Below are 19713 nucleotides of genomic sequence, written 5' to 3' on the forward strand. Positions count from 1 at the left end.
AATTATAATAAGTCCTTGTGTTGTTATTGAAGAATATGCAAAAGTGAGGTTTCCAAAATCGTGAAAAACACATGAAAATTATCGAACAGTCAGTGTGAACCATTGACAGAATCCTCAGGCTATTTGTTCGAGAACTGCATTGACCGATTAGGTATAGTGTGGTTTGTTGCCTCAGGCACGACCACAAATAGCCTGAGCTTGCTGAGGTAAGAAGACAGAAGTGACGCACAGAGCGCACAGAGCCCAAAGACCAGCCCTCAACGGGTAACCACGTGACCGATAACTTCCCCTGCCAATGCCAAAGAAACCAGAATGATTAGGAAACTTTGGTCGCAACATAACGTCGCCCTGGCATAAGATTTTGCAATTTTGCAATTTTTTCATACTGCCTCGTACTCTTCATTCCCAGATTTCGGACCGAAAATGCAACGTAATGAAGTGGTTGTGTGGGCAAAGCTTGCAAGTTTAGTGTTAGGATCGCGTTTTGACGAGGAAGTTGAGCGCTGCACCAACGGCCATCACACTATCACAGGATAGAAGTTCGGTTGGAACTAGCGTGGGTGCGTGGGTAAGATGTCTGACAACTTCAATGGATGGACATGTCAATCACCTACTGCACCTTACAAAAACCTCAACCAACCCAACCGCCCCCATCTCCCTAGTACTATGCAAGTACTACTCATGCAGGCAGAAAAGCAGTTTATCAGCAAGAGAAGGCAGCGAATAAGATGCCGCCGCGGATGCACCAACGTCCACATGAAGATGATGGGAACCCCGCCGCGAGATTCGCTAAGGACGCAGAAGAGCGACTGAGAACTACAAAACATCCTCCATGTCGCACTCTTGTTCCTCATGCTTCTATGTAGAATAGAGTATTGTTTTCGTTGAGTGCGCAATATGGCTGTGATCGTTCTTCTCGCATTGCTTGGGGCAGCTTTGGCCTATCGTGTCGCGTACCGTCTTTATCTAAGTCCTTTGGCCAAATTTCCCGGCCCGAAGCTTGCCGCTTTGAGCACCTGGTATGAATTCTACTACGATGTGATCAAAAAAGGCCAATTCAGCTTTCACATCGATGATCTCCACAACAAATATGGTCCAGTGGTCCCGTTCTTTCATGTAGCATGTATTCGCTGCTTGAAGCTGCTGACTGTCATATAGGACCCATCGTACGTATATCTCCGGAGGAACTGCATATCAAAGACAGCACTTTCTGGGACGAGTTATATGCTCGTAACCCGAAACAGGCAAAATATAAACGGAATGCGGCAAGGCTAGGTAACAAGACGTCCACCTTCTCCACCACAGATCCGCAGCTTCATCGTCTGCGGAGGAGCGCCCTGAATCCAATGTAAGATTGGTGATTTGCCGCGGATTTCGGCTTCCCAGCGTCTCACGCAAGGACTTATGCTCGTCAACAGGTTTTCTAAGCAAGCGATCCGAAAGTTCGAGTTAACTGTCCGAGACAAACTAATATACATGTGCGACAAGATCGCCTTGTATAAGGAGTCCGGGAGCGTTCTCACTATAAATAAAGCATTCTCTTGTCTTACGGGCGATATCATAACAAAATACTGCTTTGGAATCGGCTATGAGCACCTCAAGTCACCAGACTTTCAAGACAATTTCCACGATGCTTTCTTTGCGTTGGCCGGATTTGGACACGTCGTCCTGCATTTCCCCTGGCTGCACCCTCTCATGAGGAGGATGCCTGACTCTTGGAGAACTACTATGAACCCTGCCATTGCGAAGATAATTCGACTCCGTAAGGCAAGTACTGAACATTGCCATCGCAAACTCGGAACGAGGCTAACGGGTTCGTAGGATCTACAGCACAAAATCTCCAGCATCAGATCGGAAAAAGGCGCCGTACCGCCTCCAGAGCATCCTACCATATTTCACGCTGTATTGGAATCGAGTTTGCCGGACTTTGAGAAGTCCCCCGGCCGGCTCGTCAACGAGGCACAATTACTCATCGGTGCTGGTCTGGAAACCACAGCCTGGGCGCTCTGCAACGCCATCTTCTATATCCTATCCGACCAGGCAGTACATGATAGGCTTCGCCAGGAGCTCTTTAACGCGATCCCTGACCCGTCGGCGGCGGATGCATTTAACTTACTCCATCTAGAGAGTCTACCGTACCTGAAAGCTTGTATTAAAGAATCGGTTCGGTTCTCTATCGGTGTCACAACCAGAACTGCTCGAGTTTTCAGCTCGCCATTGCCCTATAGCGACTGGGTCATTCCACCGAACACGCCTGTGTCGATGACGATGACGGATATTAATTTCGATGATTATGTCTATGGAGACGCGCGGAAGTTCAGGCCGGAGAGGTGGCTAGGCAACGCCACTGCGAAGGACGGGAAACCGCTTGACCATTATTTCGTGGCCTTCGGAAGGGGTCCGAGGGGCTGCTTAGGAATCAAGTGAGTGATCAACCGAGCAACCGAGCGGTTTGAAGTTTTCAAGACTGACTATGAGAACAGCCTTGCGCATCTAGAATTGTATACCACGATTGCGAGCATCTTCCGAAGGTTCAAGCTGGAGCTCTTCGAGACTGACCACACTGATGTCGAGATGATAGCTGACATGTTTCTCCCATGTCCGAAACCCGACACCAAAGGCATCCGCGTGAAAGTGGTATAGGGAAAGACTTTATCTAGAGTATATGATTTGACGGTAGACAACTCGTGCATGGGCTCTGTCATCGCAAGGCATGGGCAAGAAGTATGAAAGAGCACGGGGCTGCCCACAGGGGAATTCCTGGCTGGAAGCGTTCGATGTTGATTTATTATCGGATATACCTCGAGTGCTACCTCAATCGAGGCATTATCTCACCATATCTCTACTGTGCTGGGCATACCTTTTAGCTTGTCCGTGTACTCTCGTTTGCCTCGTCTCCCACATATAGGCTCGTGTCTGCGACCTGCGTGTTGCCCTCCCTGCCTTTTAGTTAGCGTACTGGGTCCGACATTGGGTGTAACCACGTGACCTATTACTTCTCTTAATGAAGAAACGAAGGGTGATCAGGAAACTTTGATCGCAACATAACACAGCATAACATCGCCCTAGCATAAGATTGGTATTTTTTTTCCAAATTCTGTGTCTGACTGAAAATCCGATGCAATGAAGTGGTGATGTGGGCAAATCATTCGAATTCATTGCTAGAAGCTCGTTTTGATGAGGAAAGTTGAGCACTGTAGTGATGGCCATCAAGGGGATGTTAGGATGGAACCCACCCAGTGTCCGAGCCCGCCTCCGAGGAAGGTCCGGATGACTGACAAATTAACCAGCCAACCATACGGCACACAAGCAAGTATTTACGAACCATTTACGGAGTAATTAGGCCAAATTGAATTTGTCAGTGCCGATTTTGAACCGAGCGACCGTTGCAAAGGGCGCCAGAAACTACAACTTGCGGCTACCATTCTATATACAGTTGGCGGCACTGGCTAGCACAAGATACGAAACCGGTTTTGCCTTAGGCTGTTGCGGCTGAACAGGTTGGAGAACCTCTCCTGGAGAATTAGAGTGTACTACTACTTCAGAGTGACGTTCAGTGTGATATGTCATATGTGTGATGTCCGAAGGTTCGGCGAAGATACAGAAGTAGCACCACGATGTTGCCTCATTAAGAATTCGGCAGTGGGGATTTACGAGATACTCGTGGATGGTGTCATGGCGAGAGGATAGGAATTGATAGCATCAAACGTGTATATAAGAACTGGCATTTGCACACGTTTACTGGTATTCTGATATTTCAGATATACCTCAACTACCTCATTATACCAACCCATTTCATCATTCATCACCGTTGCAAACATGACAAACAGAGCGTCCCCCCTACCCAATTGGGCCCAGAAATCCGCCCAGAAGCGCGATTCGTTGAAAGCCAAGATCAACCCAGCCTGGCTTCTGGACCTGTCTCCGACCGTGGACCTCAGTGAGAGCTCAACCGTGAGCGCCATGGATGTGCTGCAGCAATACGGCCGGCAAGTCTTGTCGAAGCAGGAATGGGAGCTCACGGAGGAGCACGACGCCACGGGCATGCTGCAATTGCTCGCGGAGAGGAAGGTGTCCGCGGTAGAGGTGACGACGGCGTTCTGCAAGCGGGCGGCGATTGCGAACCAGCTGGTCAGTGAGATTGTGGTGAGAGTATGTCCATTGGCTGACTGTCGCAGGTCAATTGCTTGACGGAGGTGATGTTCGATGAAGCGGTGGAACGGGCCAAAGAACTGGATGAGCACTTCGAGAGGACGGGGAAGCCGCTGGGGAGGCTCCATGGCCTGCCAATCAGTCTTAAGGTACGCAAGATGATGAAAAAATCGCATGGAGTATATCATGGATCTGGGAGTTTGACACCGCCTAGGACTCGTTCAACGTAAAAGGCGTCCAATCCGCCATCGGATACGTCTCGTTCCTAGACCACGAACCACCCACCTCGAACGCCGCCCTCGTGGACATTTTGCTCGCCGAAGGCGCCGTCGTGTACTGCAAGACCAACGTCCCGGTGACCTTGATGATGGCCGATTCCGTCAATAACGTCACCGGCCGAACCCTCAACCCCAACAAGCTCAGCCTGACGGCCGGCGGCAGCACCGGCGGCGAAGGCGCCCTGGTCAAGCTCCGTGGCTCACTCCTCGGCGCAGGCACCGACATCGCCGGCTCGGCCCGCATCCCCGCGCTCTGCAACGGGATCTACGGCTTCCGCCCGACGACCCTCCGCGTGCCGTTCGTCGGGCTGACGGCGCCCGGGCGCGTCGGGAGCCCGAGCCCCATTTTGCCGGTGATAGGGCCAGAGGGGCACTCCGTGCGGGACCTGGAGTTATTCATGCGGACCGTGGCGGACAGCGAGCCGTGGAAGGTAGACCACACGTGCGTAACGGTGCCCTGGCGGACGGTTGCGCCGCCCACCCGTCCGCTACGCTTCGGGTACTTGAAGGAAGATCCATCGCGGCCACTGCATCCCACCGCCCTACGCGGCATGACGTCCGCCGCGCGGAAACTCGAGGACACGGGCCACGCGATCGTGGAACTCGACGGACGTGTCCCATCGCTATGGGAGACCTCGCGGCTGGCGTGGAAGTTCTTCGAGACGGATCCGCAGCACGTCCCCGCGCAGCATCTGCGCGCCTCGGGCGAGCCGCTCGTCCCCGCGTTAGAAACGACCACGCTCCCCGAACTCCAGGGGTGGGAGCCGAGCGTGGACGAGCTGTTCGAGATGAATTTGCAGAGGCAGGCGCTGGTGGGAGCGTGGCATGACATCGTGGTGGCGGAGCGGTTGGATGCGATCATCCTGCCGACGTACCAGTCGACGGCAGTGAGGCATGACACCTATGGGTTCATGATTTACACCGTGTTGGCGAACATGCTAGACGTAAGGAGCTCGTGACGCCACGCGGATGCGCAGTTCATTGCCGGCTAACGATCACATGGCAGTACCCTGCACTTGCCCTCCCGTACCTGCGAGCCGAGAAAGCGAAAGATAACGCCTTTTTCAGGCCAGATGTGCGCTATGAGCCACCTTGTAAGTTCGTCTTTGAGCACTGTGCGAACCGGATACTGACCAAACCCGGCAGATGAGCCGGATTCGGTGGAGGGCGCTCCTTTCGGCTTCCAGATTATGGGGATCCCAATGAAGGATGAAGAGCTGTTGAAGATTGGAGCCGTTGTTGATGAAGTGCTCCATGGTGCTTATGGGGTTAGCGTACCTTGATACCCTGACTCAATTGGAAGTCTTACCTGAAATCGCAAGAAATAAACCCCTGAACTGGGACCATTGTGTTAAGTCTAAATCAACAATCGTGATAAGCATTGGAATAAATAGCATCTCAAAACGCATGCGGTCTGATCCTGTCCCCTCTCCAGAATCCCATCAGCTCGCCTGTCCCCGCGATCCACTCCTTAACTCCCGAGACTGCCGCCTTCGCCATCCCCGTATTCGTCCCGCTCCTCATCCGACCATAACCCGACGCCCCCGGCTCAGCGCCCGGCTTCGCAAAGCTCGAGCCGGACCCGGTCGCGTATTCACTGCCCATGGTGGGCAGGACGTTCTCGCCGGCCGACAGTCCCACGAACAGGGAGAACGGCACCAGCCAGACGCAGATGCCGAAGTAGGAGGCGATCTCAGTGAAGCTAGGCAGGTTGTAGGCGTCGTAGGAGGAGTAGGAGGATCCGTAGCCTAGGACTGGGGATGGGGGAGAGGAGAAGTGGCGGAAGCAGAGGTAGTGGTTGACGAGCACGAGGACTAGAAAGCATATATTAGGACGCTGTCGGTCGCAGAGTGTTGCGTTCCGGCATACCGCATGACAAGATGAACACCGGGCTCGTCAATTTGACCACGGGGAATCGTTGAAGATTCAGGTAGTAGACAACGTGGCTCCCGATGCCGATTGCGGTCAAGGTGAGAGGGAACCCGTCGACCGCGCAGAGGAGGACCTGGATGGCGATCACCGTGAAGATGAGGCGGGTCAGGAATTTCTTCGCGAGGACAGTATGTTCTTCTAGCACCTCTGATAGATAGTAGAGGCCAGATGCTGTGATATACGTTAGCCATTGCGTACAAAGGGGGGATCGCTATCGTCGCATTGGTGAACGTACCTATTGCCAGCGTCATGAACGCGAAGCCGAGCACCAGGCCGATGATACCAAGGACGGAGAGAACCCACATTGCGTCAGAACTGTGAGCATTAAAAGCAAATATCTTTGAAGTTTGATGATAAATGCAAGAGCTCTCAGTTCTCAGCTTGGTGGTCAAATATTAATGCGTAGCTGTCCTTAAGTCTTAACCTGAACAACCCTGGCGTTCGGGTCGACCCGAGATAATCTGCGCCCCACAATTGACTTTTATCATTTCATCAATCACTGCAGAGTGCAGATTTATATTCGACTTGGACAGTTCAGCACACCCTCCAAAACTCCAAAGAACCCGCCATATTAACCTCTACCACAAAAATCCTGTCATCATGTCTCGACCCGAAGATATCCTGTAAGCCTTCCCCCCAATCCCCCAATCCTACCCACCCACTAACCCCCACCAGCCCCCCCGACATCTACTACTCCTCCACCACCGCGCGCAAATACACTACCTCCTCGCGCATCCAGCATATCCAAGCGCAGATGGCCCAACGCGCCCTCTCCCTCCTCAACCTCACCACCCCCTCCTACATCCTCGACGTCGGCTGCGGCTCCGGCCTCTCCGGCGCCATCCTCTCCTCCACGCCCCCGGAGGCCGGCGGGCCTCACGTTTGGGTCGGTATGGATATCAGCGCTGATATGCTTAGCGTGGCGCTCGAGCGGGGGGGCGAGGATCCCGATACCGGCAACTCCGATGACGGCAGCGAGGAAGGCGAGGGCGAGGAGGAGTGTCAGGGAGATCTGTTCCTCGCGGACGCAGGGCAGGGGGTCCCGTTCCGCGCAGGCACATTCGACGCGGCCATCTCCATCAGCGCGGTGCAGTGGCTCTGCAACGCAGAATCGTCAATCGAGACAGCGGAAGGGCGACTCAAGCGATTTTTCGAAGGGCTGTACGCGGCGCTGCGGCGGGGAGGCAGAGCGGTGTGTCAGTTCTACCCCCGGGACGAGGGGCAGAAGCGGATGGTGGCGCAGGCGGCGATCCGGGCGGGGTTCGGGGCGGGGTTGTTGGAGGATGGGGCGGGGACGAAGGCGGTGAAGGTGTATTTGGTGTGTACGGTTGGCGGGGGGGATGTGGCCGGGGGAGATATCACGGGGGTGGTGGAGGGGATGGAGGGGGTGGAAGTGGACGATACGAGACGGAGGGTGCGGAGAGGAGGGGAGAAGGGGATGCAGAAGGGGAGTAAGCAGTGGATTTTGCGGAAGAAGGATCGGATGGAGCGGAAGGGGATGGTGGTGAAGGCTACCAGTAAATACACCGGAAGGAAGAGAAAGATTGCTTTCTGATCCGAGGATTTCGGTTCATTAGGGCCTTTAGGGGATCATTCATCTGCATCGGTCGGCGTTGGTAGGGTCTATGAACAAACATGATACCATTGCATAGACGAGCATACTATTTCTTTATACAATAAACCATGAATCCAAAATTGAGCAAAACACCTGCAGGAAAATCCTTATTTACAGCTCTATTGTCGCGTCTCCAACCTCTCATCCTGATGCCTCCATCTTGTCTAAGACCGCTCGGGTGAACTGTTGCGTAGTGGCATTGCCACCCATATCGCGTGTCCGTGATTTACTACAAACCGTCAATAATAGATACAACATCTAGGCCTAGCGGAACTTACGGGTCGGCAATAACATCATACACAGCCTTCGATATCCTGTTCGCGTGGTCATCGAGGCCAACATGACGCAGCATCATGCTCGCGCTCAACAGAAGTGCGCTGGGGTTAGCCTGGCCCTTGTCTTTAATGTCCAATCCAACGTGACGGCATCCGGGCTCGAAGACGGCGACCTCCCGGCCCATATTGCAGCCGGGAACGATTCCAGGACCGCCAACCAGGCCGGCGCCGATGTTGGACAGGATGCCACCGTACAGATTCGGCATGACCATGACATCGAATTGCTGCGGCCGGGAGACGCACTGCATGGAGGCGTTGTCGACGATCATATCGTTCGACTCGAGGGTCGGGTAATCCTCGCCGACCTTCTTCACAGTGTTCCGGAACAGGCCGTCGGCCAGCTTCATGATGTTGGCCTTGTGGATGCAGGTGACCTTCTTGCGGTTGTTGGCCAGGGCGAAGGCGAAGGCGAACTTGGCGATGCGCTCGCTCTTGGCGCGGGTGATGATCTTGAGGGACTCGACGACGCCGGGGACCGATTGGTGCTCGAGGCCGGAGTACTCACCTTCGGTGTTCTCGCGGATAATGCAGAAGTCGACATTCTTGTGGCGGGTCTCGTAGCCGGGGATATTCTTGATGAGGACGATGGAGGCGTAGATGTCGAGTTCTTGACGGAGGGCGACGTTGAAGGATTGGTGACCGGAGCGCTCTACGGGAGTGTGCAAGATACCTAAACGAAATCTCAGTTTCAGTCCGGATAGGAAGGGAACAGGTTGCATTACCCTTCAATCCGAGTTTGTTCCTCTTCAACGAAGCAACCGCCTCCCGGAAAAGATCGTCGGACGGCTTGCTTCCCGACTCCATACCGGACACATCGACCTGTTCCCATTCGACGGGAACATTGTCCGCCTTGAAGACCTCCTTGACCGTTTCTGACACTTCAGCACCGATGCCGTCGCCTATTGTGATCGTAAGAGGGCTGCGCAAATCCTGATGCCGGGGCGGGCCGACATACCTGGAATCAAGGTGACGGTGTATTTCCCACCGAACTTGGTGGGCTTGAAGATGTCTGTGGAGACGCTTGCCATGCCTTTTTATCGTGTTAGCCATACTGCACGCCTATTACCATTAATTGGCCTGTGGTACCTCGAGCCGTTGGTCGCGACCCCCGCAGGAGGCTCTGATAAGAGATCGACGTCAGTTTTCGGTGGACAGAGTCAAATTGGAGGGCAGAGGCTTACCTGCGCGGCTCTCTGGGAGCTTCGGACCAGCATATTGACGGTACTTCCCTGGAAAGGAGAGAATTGGGTTTAAGGGATCGTAGGGTGGGTGGCTGAGGAGAGATGCGAAGAATTGAACAATATTGAAGGGAGAAATGCTTGCATGACGATTTAGTTCCTGTTGACGATTTGCAGCCCTTGGCCCTGGTGGACTTGCGGCGACAGGAAGAGGTCAGTGCGCGCCACCAATTTGATGCTTTCATTCCGCGTTTCCGTTCGTCCAGACTTCATCATCACCTGTCCATTGCCCACTCACAGTCTTGCACTGTTGATAGATCCAATTAGGGCCATTCTTGATTGAAATCTTCCTCTAAGATGCTGCGAATCCTTGAATTGAATCTATCTCGCTGTTCGCAAAACATGGAATCCAAACTTGACTCGCTCAGAACGAAAGGACCTGGAATGTCCACGCTGACCTCTCCGCAAGTCCGTTTACTCCTGTGACAGCGTCTCGGAGTTATCCCTATTTCTTGCTGTATCTGTATGTTCTATATAAATATATCGATCAGGTTAATCTGTGTTTGGGGAAAGGAAAGATTCACTGCCTGGCAAGGCCCCCGAGGCCTCAGTGTATGCCACAAGACCATAGCGTCCGCAACACATGGTGGGCTCGCTGGTCTAAATGTTCTATGGGACGGTTCCTTTATCATGCATGGTCTGCCGAGCGGATAGCATTTCTAGCGCACCAATCTAGTCCAGAGCGACGCGGAATAGAGTAACCGATAAAGGTTCTTCTTTCGGATTTGGATGCCCCGGCAATCGCCTTCCCCGCCTTTGACGCCAGAGATGTTCCGGGCCGTCTGGTTGGTAAGGCTGTAGATATATTGAGCGATATCGCTCCGTGTCCATTCTTTCTTTACTTCACAGTTCTGAGTCATATTTCCATTCTCCATAAGTAAAACATGCAAGTTGGAGACTTTCCCATTAAAGATAAAGTGGTGGTAGTGACAGGTGGTGGCTCGGGTATGTCAATCGATGCTTAGCAATCTAGTCAAGACCTAACGACATTAGGGATATGCTTCGAGTTTGTCAAGAAAGCGATTGAGGCCGGAGCGAAAGTCCTAATAGCGGACTTAAAGCTCACTACGCAAGCCCAGACGTGGTTTAATGAGGTACAAGACAAGCGTCCAGTTGCATTCGCAACATGCGATGTAACGAAGTGGTCAGACTTGAGAGAACTTGTCGATGCATCCAGAAAGCATTTCAATGCCGTCCCAGACGTCTGGGTACCCGGTGCCGGCGTCTTCGAACCTGTCAGTAAGCTCCTCCGGCCGAAGATCCACGATTAACGAATAGCAGAAATGGTCCAACTTCTGGGATGATCTGGAGACCGAACGGTACCAGGAGGTAGATATCAACGTAAACCATCCGATAAAGCTCACGAGAATCGCTATGCAAGCGCTTGCCGAGGCCGACAAAAAGGGCGTAGTCCTATCCGTCGCATCGATCGCCGGTCTGTCAGGAACCTATTCTAGCGCACTATACGTGGCGACAAAACATGCCGTCGTTGGTTTCACTCGCAGCATGGCTCTGGCAGATAAGTATGAAGGCATCAAGATCGTAACGATATGCCCGGGGTAAGCTACACCCACTGCGACCTGATCTATTAGATACTGACGTTCCCTCCAGCGTTGTGAAAACCCCCCTCTGGACCGACCGAGATGACTACATGAAGCAATTTGGCATCTCCGACAAGCTTTCGCTGACTCCGGAATATATCGCCGACACGATGATGGACATCATCCAACAGGGACGGTACCCCGGTGGTACGGTGCTGGAGGTCCGGTTGGAAGGAACAAGAGTCATTCACGAATGGAATAACCCCGTGCCTGAGAGTCTGAAAGCGGAGATTCCGAAGGAGTTCATTGAGCATAATATTGCTCCGATGAGAGCCATCATGGATTCTTATCGAAAGAAGCCGTCTTCTTAGCCAGAGTCATCTACAAGTACCATATTATTATAATAATAAGAATCAATTTAACGTACTATCTGGATCCCTTTCGGGTCTATGAGCACGGCATTCTATCTGGTCTGCCGCGGGCAAAAGTTTCCCCGTTGCCCTGAGGCTGCGGGTACATAAAATCCCGCCTCCTCCCTTTAGTAGACTATCTCAAACGTTTATCATCTATCCGTACGAGTCGGTGTTTCCGCCTACGCGGAGAGCTTATTCTGGCACGTCGTGGAGGAGCTGGAACGGTTTCCAGTCCTCTATTACCTCCTCCTCAACTTCCTTGGCCACCCGGTATTGCTCTAGGCCTCCCGCATCGATCAGCCACCTTGCTGCGTAGCGCACCTTGTCCCTGTCATGCAAACCATGTTATATAGCCTTTCAATCTCCTCGAACTCCAATTCCGTAAAATGTGCCAGGACCTCGAAGTTACTGACAATTTACGATACCTCTTCTTGCTCCGGTTTCAGGGATGCAATCCAACTTCGTCGCTTGATAAAAAATACGAACAAGCGGCAAAAGTTTCCCATTTCGAGGAGTTTGGTAAAGCCACCCAGAAAAGTGGCGGAGCTGAACTGGAACAGTGACGATGGTTGCGGGATATAAAGGCGAGCAAAGTCCTGCGCTCGTGAAAAGGTGAAAGACCAAACGCGAAACAGCAAAAACGAAATATCAACAAGACGTTCGAGAAATATCAGAATGGCTAACCTCACCGGATCCTGTGCCTGCGGCACCGTAAAGTACGAAGTCACCTCCCCGCCCCTCAAGCACGTCTATAACCCTTTCGCCTCCCCCCCAGGCCTAACCAACACCTAACCCCCCCGCCCAGGCCATCTGCCACTGCGTCCAATGCCGCAAAGCCACCGGCAGCGCCTTCAGCACGAACACCGTCGTCCCCCGCCCGGCCTTCCAGCTAATCGCCGGCGTGCCCAACACCCAAACGTATACTTTCATCCAGGCGGAAAGCAGCATCCCGTTCACGCTCCGCTTCTGCACGACCTGCGGATCGACGGTGGTGAAGGTATCGGAGCACGAGAGCTTTCGGGACGTGGCGTTGGTGGCGGCGGGGACAGCGGATGTGGGATTCGATACGCTGAAGGCGGATACGGAGTTCTGGACGGTGCATCGGGCGGGGTGGTTAGGGGCGGTGGAGGGGGCGGTGGAGGGGGCGGAGCAGGCGGAGGGGTTTGAGTGATGGGGTTGGGAAGGGGTTGGGAAAGGGGCTCGTTGCAGTTTGCCGGGCAGAAGTATGATGCTTCCACCGTCGATACCACAGTTTGCTGTGACGTTGGCAAGCCAAGATTCAGCCTCTACACGTATTGCCGTCGATGATAATTCGTGCCTTTGCTACATGCGTAGAAGGATGGGAATGGGCTAGCATCCAGCGTCGGATTCTCGTATAAATAATCGAATATAGTAGTAGAGCAGACCAATCATAGTGAATTGGCACTAGCTGAAATTCTGTCCAGCCTCCGAAGATGAACTCCTATTACGGTGTATTTCAGGTGCGCCCCTCGCTCGTAGGAATGCGTCTGTCTCGGCAGAGCGCGCCTAACGATCTAGGCTACACGGATGGCTTGTCACTGACGACGATATGCGAAAGAGTCATAGAAGGCTGGCTGGTCGGAACACGACACATCAAACCCCGGCCCAAACGCGGCGCAAGGAGTCGGGTAGACATATCAAGTCAGTGATTTTAGTTCACTACTGCTATAGAGTTCATTTGTGGCCTGCGACCGCTTCCCATAAACGAATATTGCACCATCGCTAAACGTTGCTTCCAGGCCGTTGACCGCCCGTCCCCGAACGATCGTAACAATAACCGAAAACCATCAATCCGCCATGTCATGCTGCTGAATACTGAAAACGCCCTCTTATCATCATGAGAGCTGTCTGCTCCGTCCGTCGTGATCGTCCTTGCAAGAAAATCGATTCAACGCCAACCACCCCCCTCTAACGACTTCGCTCACCCCGTGCGGCCGTCGACGCCACGTTCTCCCTCGCCAGCTGCTGCCCGAAATTCTCCGCCACGCCCGGAAGCCCGACTCCGCTTCGCGGCCGCAGTCCCTGGATCCCTGCATTTGTGTGCGTGCTCCCCTCTCCTGTCGCAGCCTGAGGTCGTTCGGTTCGCCGAGGGGGCACAAACGGTGCCGCCGGCCCGGAAACCGCTCGCTGTCGCGCGATGTTGGCGCTTGACGCCGCATTGCTGAATGTGATCGGGTTGAATGCGGTGCCGAGTGGCGCGGCTGAGGATCGTGCACTGGATGGACCAGAGGAGACGCTGATGGCGTCGGAACCGTGGACTCGGCGAGGGGTTGACCCTTGGAGGAGTTCACGCTCGCGACGACGGACGAGTTCGCTTGCGCGGCGGCGACGCTCGGCGTCGTCGAGGACACCGTTGAGAGGGGTGATGGGAGGCATGTTAGTGACCTGGTCGACAGCGGCGCGAAGCAGTCGGGTTGATGGCTGCGGCATCAAGCGAGCTTGGGAGGGTTGAGGTCGGAGGTTGGCGCGAGATGCCTGTGGGCGTGCGGAACTTGGGCTATGTTGGCTGGAACTGGATGGTGCCACAGACGCTCGTGGGGTTCGGGATCGGTCAGGTCCAGACGCGGTGTCGTGATCTCGCATCGAAGACTGAGAGGGCGGGGTGCGCATCGTGCGGGTCGAAGTTCGAGGTCGGATCGTCGCTGTTGAAGTTTGCTCGCGAAGTCGTTGGCTGGATTGGCGGGGTCGAACGTTGGTTTGGAGACGCGGTGCGAACGGGTTGTGACTTTGCTGCATGGTTCGAACAGCGGAGTTCAGACTTTGTTGCACGGATCGAGCCGCGAAGTTCAGACCTGGGCCCATAAAAGGGCTTTGATACGGAGCATTGACGGGTGCAGTTGGCCGTCGGCCTGTGGCAGAAGGAGGCCGCGAATTCTGACGGCTCATCGGACGGACAATTGCGTCTGGAATTGTTGCGCCGCTCGCTATTGGATTCGACGCTGCACGAATATTGGGCCGTGAATCCCTTGGATCCGGATCCACAGAACCTCGTCCATCAATGTAGATGCCGTTTCCGGAATTCCCCAAATGCGCAGATGAAGCCGGGACAAATGACGGTGTGAAGCCGTCAGTCTGCGCAGCTGCTGCCATAAGCCTATTGTTGGAGGCTCTTCTGCCAATCCCTGGCGTTCGGCGACGGTCTGGAGAAGCTTGCTCAACAGGGTACGCAGGATGTTGTGCATATGCAGAATTCGTATGTCCGTTCATAGTATTTGCTGCGTTTCGCCTGTTTCGATTCGATGTCCCCGGGCGGTGAATTGGGGTTGATCCACGTAACAGCTCCAACTGGGCAAAGACGTCGTCCTCCCTCTCCATAGACACGTTTCTCTCAAAATTCTGATGTTCCGCAAACATAAAGCTAATTCGTGGGTCGTAGTCGCGTCGTTGTCTCGTACGTCGGCGGCCTTGGTGTCGTGCAATCGATTCATCGGATGAGCCGTCCGAGACGCCATCCAGCCCATCTCCGAGGACTTGTTGCACTCCAACGGATGGTCGTGATATGGACGCCCCCAACCTAGCATTTGATGCGCGTCTAACATCTCCCATAGTGCTATCGCCATCTCGATCAATATCGGAATCATCGTCGTCTGCCTCTCCTTCGTAGTTTATGGATGAGACAGAAAGTACGGAACTCCTTCTCCGGAGTCCTCGGGAACCGTCCGGGAAGCGGGTCGTCCGAGGTCGTGGGGATGAGGTGGAAGCCGCGTTATATGTGTCTGCAGTAGGTGTTAGAGATCCTGAGTTTCGGTTCCGCAAAGCGTGGTTCGTGTTCGTCTCTAACCCGACCGTCGTCCTTCCCCCATCACTGTCCTCATCATACTCTCCACCCCCTTCTTCCACCCCAGCAGAAGCACCCTGATCCAATGGTGACCAGCCTCGATTCCGGAGAGCCTGATGGAATAAATGGTTTTCCGGATCCATGTTTGAAGAAGGCACATTGCGGTTGCGGTTCAAACGGGCCTGCACCCTGGTCTGTCGTCGTCGAATGTGTGAGATAGGGCTCTCGTCTTCGTCGTCTTCATCGGATTCCTCATCAAGAGAGGTCGACCTTGACGTTGACGGTCCCCTAGGTTCCGGCGAATCAGAGACTATCACTATGGCCCGCCTTGGGTGGTTTGGCCGTTGCTCCGGTTGAGGAGTCCCACTGGCGCCGGTGGATGAGCTCGTCTGCGAAGCAAGTTCGATGTTATCGTCATCGAGGAAGTCGGCCATAGAGGAGTCTTCTTCATCCTCATCTTCGTCCTCATCCTCTTCTTCGACGGTGTCCATATCTATCTCATCGGACATGAGACTCGCAGTGTTCGATCGGCGTCGACTTCCGGCAGCGCTGTGGGCAGCGAGTGGTCGCATTCGTCGGATTCCCTGAGGCGAAGGGGGGCCGCCGCGTCTGTTCATCCATTGCTGAATGTAGTTATTGCCGTCGTAGTCTCCAAATTCGGCCGAGGCCAGGTGCTCGTGGGCCATTACGGCGATAATATCGGAATCCAGATCATTGTCCGTCATGTCGAGGTCGTGGTCTAAGTCGTCGGCGTCAACATCATCCGTTCGTGCATCATCATCGCTAAATCCTCGGAGTGACCCGCCCCACACATCACGAAAGACCGCGGAGTCTGAATCGCCTGTCTCGATGTCCCAGTCGTTCCAGTCACAGTGCGAGCACATTCCCTGAACTACCTCATGGTGGCAGGCCGGGCACCTGTCCACATTGTCTTCATCGTCATGATATGCATCGGTACCGAACCGTCGCTTAAAGGCCCCCTTGAAGAGGCCGCCGTGCTGAGGGTTGGTATTGTTCTTATCCTTCTGCACCGCTTCGGCTTCTTCTTTCTGCCATCTTTCGTGTTCATCTTTCTCCGACGAAGGGAGGAGCTCGGTCCGGGAAATCATGACTGTAATCAGCTCTTTGAGGAGGTAGGCTGGGGCCGGCATCTCGTGGACCGCGGCGCGGCAGTCTGGACAGGTTTTGTTGTGTTTATTGTTGGAAAACCACGTGCAAAGGCAACTGTAGCAGAACGTGTGGCCGCATGAGATGATGTAGGGTTCGTAGAGAAGCCGGGCACAGATCTTGCAGGAGGCGATGCTTCGAATGGACTCCATGTCCGATTTCAGCGAGCTCAGCAGCTGTAACGGGATTAGGATTATATCGTTCAAGTGACGCATGGAAGCTTACCTCTTCATTCTTCTTCGCGGCAGCCATGATGATGCTCTCACTGGATTGTGTCTTAGACGAAGATGCCAAGGAACCATCAGAAGAGCGTGGCAGCTTCAGCCCCTCCTGTGAATTCTTGGAGTACCTCCGGCTCCTATCGCTCGCGAGAGAGGTAGATGATGCCGAGGCCACATGATTCGGGATATTCGGTGAATTTTGGGAGCGACGAGAGGGTGGTTTTTCACGAGCACGCGAGGCGTTTGACGGAGACGCCTGCCCAACAGCCTCCATCTCGGCAGGATCTCGCAGGTGGAGTGTTGCTACTCCTCATTCCAGGGGATCACGGGTTGAAATTAGGGAAGATTGAATATGAGGATTGGAAGAGGATGAGAGAGAGATTCATGGAGCTTTTGGAAGAGAAGAGCAGTGATGAGTGTGAGATCACTGAGTGAAGTGCAGGTGTTGTAACGTGAAGTCAGAAGTGGTGGGTGGGTAAAAGTGGGACGTCTAAGTCGGGGTCGATCCTGACAAGCACGCTACTCCTGATTAGGTATTAGCTTCGTTTTTCACCTTCTCGGGCAGTTGGGCTCCAGCCCTCAGCTAACGCCATCCTTCGCACTGACAACGCCAGTCGAACAATGGATTACGCTATGGCGGCTATGCTGGATCATCGCTGGACTAATACATTCTATCATCCATGAGCCTTGTACTTAGATTTGACCTCAACTCATGGGAGTCACAGACTCGCAGTTGGCACGATATCGGAACTCGGGTGCAGAGGGGATGTGAATTAATTTATTGACAGGCCGTTTATCCATATTCTCTCTCGCTTTTTCCCATTACCGCTTTCTCATAGTACTGCTTTTCCCCGTACCACTGCTTTTTCCCATCCCGTAACAAGCTCATGCTACATGTAAACGAAAGTCGAAAACTATTTGTGAAAACAAGAATGCCAACCGATCTGCCGCTGCCCATTTTCCGTCTATTATCAGAAGTCGATCCCTCAGTCCGTACGGGTGCGCTTGGTAGGACGCTCCATGCCCCCTTGGTTCACATCGACGACGACATCCGGAATATTCATCTCCTCAATGTACCCCGACGCAATCATATCTTCATCCACCATCTCGCTGTTCATGTGAGCGAGGAACTTGGTCTGCTCCTTCAAGAAGGCCTTGAAATCGGACGTTGCGAACTTCTTGCCCGCTCGTTGCCGGCGCTCCATTTCTCGAAGCTTGGCGCGGATGCGGTCCTCCATGATTTGGAGACGGTATTCGGCGAACTGGTGGTAGAGCATTGACACGTCGGAGATCTGGCGGACGGTGTTCAAGACGGTAGCGTCGGCAGCGAAAGGATCCTTGGGTCGGAAGGAGGTCACGGAGGTGATGCGCTCCCGGGTACCAAGAGCTCGGAGAGCCTGGTGGGTGATGTAGCGGCCTTGGAGGATGATAGCAGAGCCCTTGGATATTTCAGCGGCAAGTTCGGAAATGAACAGCATTGGATCATGCGAACTTACCATGCCGGGTCCGCGAACGCGGATGACAGTGCCGTCAGGCTTTTGAATCGCAGTCTCTCCTCCGACCATGTTGGTGCAGTCAGACAACATCAAGACACAGACGAAAGGGTAGCTGTCCCGGTGCCATCCGACCACCGGCTTATCGTCCTCCCATGGGCAGCCGGAAATGCCTTCATCCGAGGCGAAGAAGCATTTCTGAGCATTGATCATGTCGATCTCCTGTTGAACTTGCTTCTTGCTCTTGACGGCAAAGTTGATATGGCCAATCTCGTAGTCAACCACAACAGTGAGCTCCACCCCTGCGATCTTGGACATGATGGCGAGGGTCTTTGGGTGAGTCCAAGCGTCATAGGTGAAGGGAGCAAAGCTACATGGGTCAGAAAGAGTCTCTGGCAGAGGATGGATGGCTTACCGGCCAGCATAACCTCGAAGCTGGGATGCTGCAATATTGCTGCGGAATTGGCAAGTCTCATTGACTTCCTTCTTGAAGATCTCCTGTCGCATCTGATCGACCGCCTCCTTGGTGAAGAGTTGGAAAGGTTGGCTCATCGCCACTGGGGACACGCCGGTGTCTTCGGGATAGCCGATGTCCTTCATGGTCAAGATCTCGGGAGCCTCCTTGAAAGCAAGGTGCTTATCCGGATCGAAACTCTCGACAGCGCCTGCATTGGTTTCAGGGTGAGGCTTTTCTGTACACTTCACAATGATATGGTCGCAGGCCGCCTGAGTAGCACACCCTGTGGCAGAGTCGGGCATAGCTGGCGAGGCCAGCATGATGAATTGGGTGGAATTAGGTGAGTCTCGGACAAAGCGAGGTTACAGAACAAATGACAAAAGTCTTCTGGCAAGATGTTTGATTAGGATCGTGGTTCAGGTCGAGAGGTAAAATGAAGGTTGATCAAGTCAAAAGGTCTGAAGAGCAGAAATATCGATTTTTAGTGGGATATCGACAAGAAGGAGCATGGACTGGTAATTATCAGAGGCCCCGAACACATGCAGGAATTCTGGTGAATTGAATTCTCAACCTCACCGCATCCAGCCCACAAGCGGAATAGGAATCCGATATTAAGCGTCCTGCTGGCAGAAACGGCAAACCCTTTCACAAAGAGGGAGGGGAGACAAATAGACCCGAGATGAGGTAGGTTCACAAAGAACTAGATCTCATAGACCTCAAGAGATTGTACGTGCAATAACAGTATATACGGACACATTCACACGAATGAACAAGAATGTGGTGATTAAAATTTGTTCCCAATGTTATCAAGGCAGACGGTAAAGGTAGGGTCAATTGTGTGCTCATGGAATGCGAACGAGGCCTTTTATACTGCAGGATAGTCCAACCCCATGCATTCTATATACTGAAATGGCAATATCTCCAACGCCAGTCCCCAACTGCACTATATTCAAGGCGTCCTACCTCCGTGCCAATCACATCTTGCCGGTTTCTGAAACTTAGAACGGACTGGTAGCTCCACTGCCCAGCTGACATCAATGCCGACATCGTGAGTAGTCAGTGCTATCTGGTC

At 53.5% G+C, this 19713-nt stretch overlaps 9 protein-coding genes across 9 annotated transcripts; 5 read left to right on the top strand and 4 right to left on the bottom strand.

Moving 5' to 3' along the window:
• Positions 1 to 471: 471 nt before the first annotated feature.
• On the top strand, positions 472 to 3066 carry P152DRAFT_429498 (cytochrome P450, variant). The gene is made up of 5 exons (XM_033677361.1): positions 472 to 1093; positions 1159 to 1348; positions 1419 to 1767; positions 1822 to 2423; positions 2484 to 3066. Exons 1-5 carry the CDS (start codon positions 898 to 900, stop codon positions 2641 to 2643), a joined length of 1497 nt encoding a protein of 498 aa, XP_033537104.1. The 5' UTR covers positions 472 to 897; the 3' UTR covers positions 2644 to 3066.
• Positions 3067 to 3819: 753 nt separating this feature from the next.
• Positions 3820 to 5389, top strand: P152DRAFT_389980 (amidase signature enzyme; the record flags this gene model as incomplete). The annotated part of the gene is made up of 3 exons (XM_033676015.1): positions 3820 to 4131; positions 4179 to 4301; positions 4367 to 5389. The coding sequence occupies 3 exons, from the start codon at positions 3820 to 3822 to the stop codon at positions 5387 to 5389; spliced, it is 1458 nt and encodes a 485-aa protein (XP_033537105.1).
• Positions 5390 to 5584: 195 nt separating this feature from the next.
• Positions 5585 to 6771, bottom strand: P152DRAFT_186587 (DUF396-domain-containing protein). The gene is made up of 4 exons (XM_033674220.1): positions 6598 to 6771; positions 6300 to 6533; positions 5740 to 6244; positions 5585 to 5690 (listed from the first exon to the last, which is right to left on the bottom strand). The coding sequence occupies exons 1-3, from the start codon at positions 6665 to 6667 to the stop codon at positions 5829 to 5831; spliced, it is 720 nt and encodes a 239-aa protein (XP_033537106.1). The 5' UTR covers positions 6668 to 6771; the 3' UTR covers positions 5585 to 5690; positions 5740 to 5828.
• Positions 6772 to 6801: 30 nt separating this feature from the next.
• On the top strand, positions 6802 to 7917 carry P152DRAFT_479401 (S-adenosyl-L-methionine-dependent methyltransferase; the record flags this gene model as incomplete). Its single annotated transcript, XM_033681705.1, has 2 exons — positions 6802 to 6985; positions 7038 to 7917. Exons 1-2 carry the CDS (start codon positions 6963 to 6965, stop codon positions 7915 to 7917), a joined length of 903 nt encoding a protein of 300 aa, XP_033537107.1. The 5' UTR covers positions 6802 to 6962.
• A 201-nt stretch (positions 7918 to 8118) lies between these two features.
• P152DRAFT_470910 (isocitrate dehydrogenase-like protein subunit 1) lies at positions 8119 to 9526 on the bottom strand (the record flags this gene model as incomplete). The annotated part of the gene is made up of 6 exons (XM_033681013.1): positions 8119 to 8206; positions 8256 to 8982; positions 9035 to 9211; positions 9268 to 9342; positions 9399 to 9432; positions 9494 to 9526. 6 exons carry the CDS (start codon positions 9524 to 9526, stop codon positions 8119 to 8121), a joined length of 1134 nt encoding a protein of 377 aa, XP_033537108.1.
• A 908-nt stretch (positions 9527 to 10434) lies between these two features.
• P152DRAFT_389812 (NAD(P)-binding protein) lies at positions 10435 to 11462 on the top strand (the record flags this gene model as incomplete). Its single annotated transcript, XM_033676004.1, has 4 exons — positions 10435 to 10495; positions 10544 to 10785; positions 10832 to 11109; positions 11162 to 11462. The coding sequence occupies 4 exons, from the start codon at positions 10435 to 10437 to the stop codon at positions 11460 to 11462; spliced, it is 882 nt and encodes a 293-aa protein (XP_033537109.1).
• Positions 11463 to 11687: 225 nt separating this feature from the next.
• P152DRAFT_410341 (DUF636 domain protein) lies at positions 11688 to 12645 on the top strand (the record flags this gene model as incomplete). Its single annotated transcript, XM_033676954.1, has 2 exons — positions 11688 to 12251; positions 12310 to 12645. Coding segments are annotated over exons 1-2 (408 nt in total), but the record flags the coding sequence as incomplete, so codon positions are not given.
• A 456-nt stretch (positions 12646 to 13101) lies between these two features.
• P152DRAFT_455193 (uncharacterized protein) lies at positions 13102 to 17136 on the bottom strand. Its single transcript, XM_033678745.1, has 2 exons — positions 16696 to 17136; positions 13102 to 16646 (listed from the first exon to the last, which is right to left on the bottom strand). The coding sequence occupies exons 1-2, from the start codon at positions 16963 to 16965 to the stop codon at positions 13434 to 13436; spliced, it is 3483 nt and encodes a 1160-aa protein (XP_033537111.1). The 5' UTR covers positions 16966 to 17136; the 3' UTR covers positions 13102 to 13433.
• A 191-nt stretch (positions 17137 to 17327) lies between these two features.
• Positions 17328 to 19342, bottom strand: P152DRAFT_505388 (uncharacterized protein). Its single transcript, XM_033682430.1, has 4 exons — positions 18883 to 19342; positions 18600 to 18849; positions 18188 to 18554; positions 17328 to 18130 (listed from the first exon to the last, which is right to left on the bottom strand). The coding sequence occupies exons 1-4, from the start codon at positions 18959 to 18961 to the stop codon at positions 17678 to 17680; spliced, it is 1149 nt and encodes a 382-aa protein (XP_033537112.1). The 5' UTR covers positions 18962 to 19342; the 3' UTR covers positions 17328 to 17677.
• Between the last annotated feature and the right edge of the window lie 371 nt (positions 19343 to 19713).

This window comes from Eremomyces bilateralis (assembly GCF_010015585.1).
Source record: "Eremomyces bilateralis CBS 781.70 unplaced genomic scaffold P152scaffold_3, whole genome shotgun sequence".
NCBI lineage: Eukaryota > Fungi > Ascomycota > Dothideomycetes > Eremomycetales > Eremomycetaceae > Eremomyces > Eremomyces bilateralis.